General features: G+C 37.1%; 1 protein-coding gene across 1 annotated transcript in view; it reads left to right on the forward strand.

Annotated features, from left to right (window-relative positions):
• Positions 1-8,733, forward strand: part of si:dkeyp-110a12.4 (pancreatic secretory granule membrane major glycoprotein GP2) — a 9,473-nt gene extending 740 nt beyond the window's left edge. The window contains exons 2-7 of the mRNA XM_061896346.1: positions 2,519-2,670; positions 2,739-2,874; positions 5,227-5,321; positions 5,842-6,010; positions 6,143-6,257; positions 8,174-8,733. Coding sequence (XP_061752330.1) covers positions 2,519-2,670; positions 2,739-2,874; positions 5,227-5,321; positions 5,842-6,010; positions 6,143-6,257; positions 8,174-8,349 — 843 coding nt within the window. The 3' untranslated portion in view covers positions 8,350-8,733. The remainder of the gene's footprint in view (positions 1-2,518; positions 2,671-2,738; positions 2,875-5,226; positions 5,322-5,841; positions 6,011-6,142; positions 6,258-8,173) is intronic.
• Positions 8,734-9,586: the final 853 nt, after the last annotated feature.

Genomic DNA, 9,586 nt, shown 5'->3' on the forward strand with positions numbered 1-9,586 from the left:
CACTCAATAAACGTTTGGGAACTGAGGAAACTAATTGTTGAAGCTTTGAAAGTGGAATTCTTTCCCATTCTTGTTTTATGTAGAGCTTCAGTCCTTCAACAGTCCGGGGTCTCCGCTGTCCTATTTTACGCTTCATAATGTGCCACACATTTTCCATGGGAGACAGGTCTGGACTGCAGGCGGGCCAGGAAAGTACCCGCACTCTTTTACTACGAGGCCACGCTGTTGTAACACGTGGCTTGGCATTGTCTTGCTGAAATAAGCAGGGGCGTCCATGATAACGTTGCTTGGATGACAACATATGTTGCTCCAAAACCTGTATGTACCTTTCAGCATTAATGGTGCCTTCACAGATGTGTAAGTTACCCATGCCTTGGGCACTAATACACCCCCATACCATCACACATGCTGGCTTTTACACTTTGCGTCGATAACAGTCTGGATGGTTCGCTTCCCCTTTGGTCCAGATGACACAATGTCGAATATTTCCAAAAACAATTTGAAATGTGGACTCGTCAAACCACAGAACACTTTTCCACTTTGCATCAGTCCATCTTAGATGATCTCGGGCCCAGAGAAGCCGGCTCCGTTTCTGGATGTTGTTGATAAATGGCTTTCACTCTGCATAGTAGAGCTTTAACTTGCACTTACAGATGTAGCGACCAACTGTATTTAGTGACAGTGGTTTTATGAAGTGTTCCTGAGCCCATGTGGTGATATCTTTTAGAGATTGATGTCAGTTATTGATACATTGCCGTGTGAGGGATCGAAGGTCAAATTCTTAAGTTAATGATTATTTGCAAAAAAAAATGAAAAAAGTTTATGAGTTTGAACATGAAATATGTTGTCTTTGTAGCATATTCAACTGAATATGGGTTGAAAATGATTTGCAAATCATTGTATTCTGTTTATATTTACATCTAACACCATTTCCCAACTCATATGGAAACAGGGTTTGTTCTTCTAGCTTTTCCTGAGACCCTGAAGTCCCTAAATGGTCCCTGGGAAGTGTATCAAGATGTCCACCAGTCCCGCCCTCTTCCTCCTTGTCGTACTTTGCAGCAGGTTGTTAAATAAGAGTTACTTAAAAAAAATGTATTCATTTTTTTTTTAAACAGGCTTTGCTACACATCTTAAAATAAAGCTCTGTCAAACATCCGTCAGTCAGTTGCAGACGTGGCAGCTCAAAGTTTGATCTTTTTTTTTTTTTTTACGTGTTAGCATATGTTAGCATGATAGTAAAGCATAATGTTAGCATGTAGCTAACATAGCTACGCTAATGTTGCTAACGTTTGTAATGCTACATGGGAAAGGGGTCCAAATTCCGTACTTTCACAGGCACCGGTGGAATCCTGCCCCCGCTACCAGGTGTCGATTCAAACCGCTGCAATATTTTGACACCTTTGTTGCCCGGCCGCAAACACTTGGCAGGGAAACAAGCACTCAGGCGGCGCTCAGAAAAGACTCGACCGTGCTTACTTCGAGGTAATGTTTACATTGTCCAAGGCAACAAAGCAAGTATGCATGATTGAACGTAAAGTTAAGATCCGCTTTTTAAAAATGCGTTAGCTCGACGCTAATTTGCATGATACTGATTAGCATTCTCGATTTTACATGATTTCAGCACCTCCAAATTTGTTGATGAATACTAAAACCAAGATGCGCGTTACAATCGAACAGATGGTGTGTTAGGAGTACAATACTTACAATATAAACACTTTGTAGGACTCAACAAAAGGCGAGACTGGCACATTCAACTTTACAGCAAAGACTATTTCTGCGTCAAGTACCAAAAATATGACTCTTGAGATGTATACGTTCGATAAAAGCTAGCATGCATGCTAACATCCAGCATGCGTCAAGTACCAAAATATATGACTCTGAGGTGTTTACTCTGGAGGAGGGGGGGGGGGGGGGGGGGGTGCTAAAAACCTGGCATGCATGCTTACATGCTAACATTGGTATGCTAACAGCTAGCTTGCGTCAAGTACTAAAACATATGACTCTGAGGTGTTCACCTGGGAAAAAAATGCATGCTTACATGCTAACATCAGCATGCTAATAGTTAGTTTTGTCAAGTACAAAAATATATGACCCTGAGGTGTTTAACTGGGGGGGGGGTGCTGAAAAAGCTAGCTCACATGCTAACATTGGCATGCTAACAGTTAGCTTGTGTCAAGTACCAAAATATATGACTCTGAGGTGTTTACTTGGGGGTAAAAAAAATGCTAAAAAGCTAGCTTGCATGATAACATTGGCATGCTAACAGTTAGCTTGTGTCAAGTACCAAAATATATGACTCTGAGGTGTTTACTTGGGGGTAAAAAAATGCTAAAAAGCAAGCTTACATGCTAACATTAGCATGCTAAAAGTTAACTTGCGTCAAGTACCAAAATATATGACTCTGAAGTCTTTACCTGGAAAAAAAATGCTAACAGGCTAGCATGCACCTGCTAACATATTAACATTAGCACAAGTGAAAGGGTGAGTGTGTTGTGTGTGTTGTGTGTTTCCTCAGAGCTCGGACGACACACACATGATGTTCATCAACACAATCCACAACAACCAGACGGAGATGATCACCAGGAACTACATCAACATCACCTTTGTGTGCCGCTACCCCGTCCACTACATGGTCCAGCAGCCCAACATGATCCAGGTGGACGTGCGGTGAGCGGGCGGGCGACACGGGTGTTGTTGACTTTTCTGTGTTTTTGTTGACCGCCTTGTGGCCACAGGACCATCACTCTCAACACGGAGGACGGCAACTTCTCCGTGTCCATGCTGCTGTTCAAAGACGAGGCCTTCCAGGACCAATGGATCACGGTGCCCTGGCTTACCCTCCACGACGACATCTTTGTCAAAGTGTTCATGGTGAAGACACACAATTTGGCTTCGGGCGTGTTCGCAGACAATTTTACTGGCCTGATAGAAAGAATTGACGCTAACTTACATTGGATACGCCATTGACATGCTACTGGTTAGCATTAGCAATTTTACATGGCGCTTCCAAATTTGCAAATGAAAGCAGCAGGTGTGCGATAGGTGCAATACTTACAGTATTATGACTTTTTAGGACTTGACAAAGGAAAGACTTAAGGGCAACACGCCGTAGCACAGGGGTGGGGAAAACTTTTTGGCTCAGGGGGTTAGCATTAGCAATATTACATGGCGCTTCCAAATTTACAAATGAAAACAGTTGGTGTGGGATAGGTGCAATACTTACAGTATTAACACTTTTTAGGACTCAACAAAAAAAGAGACTTATCAGCATCATGTTAAAGATGTATTCAATGTAAGTTAGCATTACTTTTATGGGCTTTCTATTTCTATTTCTAAGGTCACCTGTAATGACAAAGTCTTCCCAAAGGTGGCGCCAAGTCCCAAACAATAACACACCTTCTCAGTGTCTGTGCTTGTGTTTCTTTAAAAAAAACTGGTATTATGTCCGCCAGCAAAGAAAAAATCCATAAATTAGCCACAGCATTTTACAAGTCGCTGAGTTCAAAGCGTAGGAAAAAAGGAGCGGCTTGTAGTCCGGAATTGATGGATGGATGTGGGGATGTGCCAACCATGCGCCCGGCGACTTTTATTCAAATGCAGGCGCTCATTTTTGCTGATTTCAACGTTTTTCTGCAAGCAAACATGAATTCTCTGGCAGGAGTTTGGAAGAGAAGTTTTACAAGCTGCTTCCACAAATTAGTCCACAAACGTATTTAAAGTCTAAGTTTCATTGCTGGAACAACATGTTTGGTGGACTTCATTTCCCATAATTCTTTCTGGGTGGAAGATGAACATGTTGAACACAAAGTTGTCAACTGGACTGAAGACACCTGCATCGTCTGTTTATCCAGGTCTTTATTTCACTCGGGACAACACAAACTGAAAAACGGGCGAAGTAAGGCCAGTTTTTTTATTGAGATTTATTTGTACAAAAGGACAATGAAAAGGATTTTTGGAGAAAATGACAATAAAGAAGAAATAAAAATAAGTTCATTAATTAAACAAAAAGTACAAATGAAAGTAAAAAAAATACATAATATAAACATTTTCACAATACAAAGAATAATACAATTGTCATTTGCTAAAAAAAACAATGAACAATAGTTTTATTAAAAGAAAGGTAAAATGAAACCTTTTGTGTCTGAAAAGAATGAAACAGGAAAAAAGCAAAAGCTGCTTCTTTTTTTTTAAGTAAAACTAAAATTGTTTATAAGAAATACACACAATATATATATATATATATACAGTATATATATATATATTATATATTATATATTATATATTGTTTAAGGTACTCAAAGCGCTTTGACACTACTTCCACATTCACACACACATTCACACACTGATGGAGGGAGCTGCCATGCAAGGCGCTAACCAGCACTAACCCATCAGGAGCAAGGGTGAAGTGTCTTGCTCAAGGACACGACGGCCGTGACTAGGATGGTAGAAGGTGGGGATTGAGCCAGGAACTCTCAGTTTGCTGGCACAGACACTCTCCCAACTTTGCCACGCTGATCCCCCCCCCCCCCCACACACACACACATATATATATATATATATATATATATATATATATATATATATATATATATATATATATATATATATATATATATATATATATATATATATATATATATATATATATATAGTTTTAAACAATTTTTGTTTTAGTTATAAAAAGAAGCAGCTTTGGCTTTTTTCCTGCTTTTTATATTTATATACATACATATATATATATATATATATATATATATATATATATATATATATATCATATATATATATATATATGATTGAGGGAACCCCTCATGAAACAGTTCTGTAGAGACGAAGTAGTCTTGTGATTTTTCCCTCACCTACATATATATATATATATATATATATATATATATATATATATATATATGAATTGAAGCAAAGCTTCTAATATTTGGGCAACTATACAAAACATAATCACTATTACGGTATAGCTCGGTTGGTAGAGTGGCCGTGCCAGCAACTTGAGGGTTCCAGGTTTGATCCCCGCTTCAGCCATCCTAGTCACAGCCGTTGTGTCCTTGGGCAAGACACTTTACCCACCTGCTCCCAGTGCCACCCACACTGCTTTAAATGGAACTTAGATATTGGCTTTCACTATGTAAAGCGCTTTGAGTCACTAGAGAAAAAGCGCTATATAAATATAATTCACTTCACTTCACACTATTTTGTCCTCACCCAAAGATTCCAGCTCACCTGACGCTGCGCATGGAGAGATGCTGGGCCACGCCCACCAGTGACCCCTACAGCAACATTCAGTACACCTTCATCAGAGACAGGTGTGTAACAGGAGAGTGAGGGCCCGACAAACAGTAACTCTCAGACCAGGTCAGGTGACCTGGTGGGAGTAATTCTCAGACCAGGTCACGTGACCTGGTGGGAGTAACTCTCAGACCAGGTCACATGACCTGGTGGGAGTAACTCTCAGACCAGGTCAGGTGACCTGGTGGGAGTAACTCTCAGACCAGGTCACGTGACCTGGTGGGAGTAACTCTCAGACCAGGTCACGTGACCTGGTGGGAGTAACTCTCAGACCAGGTCAGGTGACCTGGTGGGAGTAACTCTCAGACCAGGTCACATGACCTGGTGGGAGTAACTCTCAGACCAGGTCACATGACCTGGTCTGAGAGTTACTCTCAGACCAGGTCAGGTGACCTGGTGGGAGTAACTCTCAGACCAGGTCACATGACCAGCAGCTGCGCTCGTCCTTGACAAGAAGCAGCATTTGCGGCACGTACGGCAGGGAAAGGGAAACGTTTGATAAAAAGAATGTGTGAGTGTTGTGTGCCCCCCCCCCAGCTGCCCGCTGCTGACTGACCAGCAGACCCTGAGCGTGCTGAACAACGGCCAAGGTCCAGAGGCCACCTTCAGGATCCAAATGTTCAAGTTTGTGGGCAGCTCCTACACTGACGTCTTTCTGCACTGCAACGTCCAGATCTGCCACAACGGCGCCAGCCCCTGCCAACCTGTGAGTGCACCCCCCCCCCCCCCCCCCCACGTCCTTTTTTTAGACACCAGCCGACCTCAAGACACGCGAGCCGCCAGCTCCAAATAAAGCCTTCAACATGTTTCCTCCCCACATGTTGATTACATCTTGCAGAACTGCACAGCTGAAGATGTCTTCATGAGGACCAGGCGGGACATCCCTGTCTCTCACACCGTGTCTTACGGGCCAATCAGGCGGCACCCTGGACACACTGACACGCCCCTTTCAAGTTGGTCTTCTACTACATCTTTTGGGAAATATACTTATATATATATATATATATATATATATATATATATATATACACACACACATGTATATATCTTGATTGGATTATCCATAGAATAGTGCTCGATACCTTGGTAGATGAAGTAGTCTTGTGATTTTTCCCACACACACATACATATGTGTATATATATATATGTGTGTGTGTATATATATGTATGTATATGTGTGTGTGTGTGTGTGTGTATATATGTATGTATATTTGTGTGTGTGTATATATATACACACACACATATATATATCTTGATTGGATTATCCATAGAATAGTGCTCGATACCGTGGTAGATGAAGTAGTCTTGTGATTTTTCCCACACACACATACATATGTGTATATATATATGTATGTATATGTGTGTGTGTAGATATATGTATGTATATGTGTGTGTGTGTATATATGTATGTATATTTGTGTGTGTGTATATATATACACACACACAAATATACACATACAGTATATGTATACTAATTTATACTAATGAATACAATTTTTATGAATAAATACAGAGGAAATATATAAATTATAAAATCTGTAAAAAATACAAATATAAAATGAATGTAGAATTATACATACAAAATGAAAGTATGTTTTATAAAACAAATATATTTACATGTACAGTTTATATATATATATATATATATATATATATATATATATATATATATGCATGCATGTACACACGATTAAACAGCAGTTTATACTTGATATATGAATAAATGGATAAATAAATAAATGTTTATCAGTAGATATATGAAAAATATATAAATGATAAAAGCACAATTTATTTAAAAAACAAATAAAGGATACATAAATAAAATATACACTAAAAAAATGATATCAAAATAAATAAAAATTAAATACAGCAAAAAGCCTAATACAAGTTGGTCTTTTAAAGCAGTCATCTATAACTTTGGGGGGGAAACCCTCAATATATATTAATATATATATAATGTATATATATATTAATATTAAACGTGCAATTCATAATATTTAGAAATGAATAAAAACAATTAAAACAGCAATTTATATCTAAACAAATAGTGAAAAAAATTTAACTCAATTCAAGATATACTAAGAAATAAATATATTTTTTCTATGAAGAAATAAATGAAAAATATATATTACTATTAAAAATGCAATTTACAATAAATACAAATGAATGAATAAAATATTTACAAACTTTTTTTACAGCAATTTATGATTATATACATATATATATATATATATAAATATATATATATAAATATATATATATATATATATATATTGCAGCAATTTATGATTATATATATATATATATAATCATAAATTGCTGTAATATATATATATATATAATCATAAATTGCTGTAATATATATATATATATATATATATATATATATATATATATATATATATATATATATATATATATATATATATATATATATATATATATATATACATGGGCTTCACAATGGCAGAGGGGTTAGTGCGTCTGCCTCACAATACCAAGGTCCTGCAGTCTTGGGTTCAAATCCAGGCTCGGGATCTTTCTGTGTGGAGTTTGCATGTTCTCCCCGTGAATGCGTGGGTTCCCTCCGGGTACTCCAATAATGGTACCACCTACTTATTGTTCATTGTCTGAAATGGACTGTCTTTAGGTTGAAGTTTCTTGGGGTTTTTTTGAGCCACTTGGTGGTCAAATACTCATAAAAGTTCATGAGGTAGTGATGCGGACACGTATGTTACTGGATACTAGAATGATTTACATTGTTCAAAGATGTTTATATGTCCGGCCTGCGTGCTCAGCTGTGGTGTAGCTGCTTACACGCCGGTGACAGAGGTCATCATCTCTCACGGCACTTTTCTCCCTGGTGCAGACGCAGGCCGGGTCCCTGCGCTGGAGACTTTAGTCCTGGGGGGTCTGCTGGTGGTCCTGCTGGTGGTGACGGGGGTGCTCGGCAGGCTGTGGGTCCGCTCCAGAAGGTTCTACCCGGCCAGGGAGGCCCAGCTCACCTTGTCCAACATCCAGCACATCTCAGAGGTGGCCTCCTGAGACTCAGCCGGCAAAGACTTGTGACAATCTTGCCCTCCGAGAACTTTCTAGACAATTTCCAGAGCCCGATGAGATATTACAAGGGGGAGACGAAAAGAGCGATATAAAAGTTGGCTTTCTTTCTGCAGTGGAAGCTAAATATGATACAAACTTGGAGAGTTTTTGATGTTATAAATATGACTTTTATATCATACTTTCCAATCTTTATCCCAATGATATTTTAATCTCATAATTTGGATTTTTTTTTTAATAATTTTGTTTTTTTACCTCACAATGATGAATTTCTAACCCATTATTACGAGTAATTATCTCATAATTATAACTTTTTATCCCATAATTACAAATTTGAGATAAAAGATGATGATGGTGAGATTAAAAGACAAAAGTATGACACAGGAAGTCACAATTATGAGATCTTCTTATGTCATACTTTTGTCTTAATCTCATCATCATCTTTTTTTATCTCAAAATTGGGACATTATTACATAATTTCATCTTTTTATCTCACAATTATTACTTTTTTATCATATAACTTTGTCTTTCTATCTCACAATTATTACTTTTTTTATCATATAACTTTGTCTTTCTATCTCACAATTATGACTTTTTAATCCCATAATTACAACTTTTTATCTCATAATTATGACTTTGTATTTTTTACTTTTGTTTTTTAATCTCATAATGATTTTTTATCTCATAATTTGGATTTTATTTCATAATTTCGTCTCTTTATCTCTCAATGGTGACTTTTTATCTCAATCACGAGTTTTTGTGCCATAATTACAACTTTGTATCTCATAATTATGACTTTTTATCTCATACTTTCGACTTTTTATCCCAATGATATTTTAATGTCATAATTTGGATTCTTTTTCATAATTCCGTTTTTTTATCTAACATTGATGAATTTCTATCTCATAATTACGAGTTTTTATCCCATAATTTTGTCTTTTTATCTCACAATTATGACTTTTCATTACATAATTACAACTTTTTATCTCATAATTATGACTTTTTATACTTTCGACTTTTAATCTCATAATTTTTTTTTTATCTCATAATTTGGATTTTGTTTCTTAAATTCGTCTTTTTATTTCACAATTGACTTTTTATCCCATAATTACAACTTTTTATCCCATAATTACAACTTTTTATCCCATAATTACAACTTTTTATCTCATAATTATGACTTCCTATCTCACACTTTCGACTTTTGATCTCATAATGATTTTTTTTA

This window comes from Nerophis ophidion, linkage group LG03 (genome assembly GCF_033978795.1).
Source record: "Nerophis ophidion isolate RoL-2023_Sa linkage group LG03, RoL_Noph_v1.0, whole genome shotgun sequence".
NCBI classification, from domain to species: domain Eukaryota; kingdom Metazoa; phylum Chordata; class Actinopteri; order Syngnathiformes; family Syngnathidae; genus Nerophis; species Nerophis ophidion.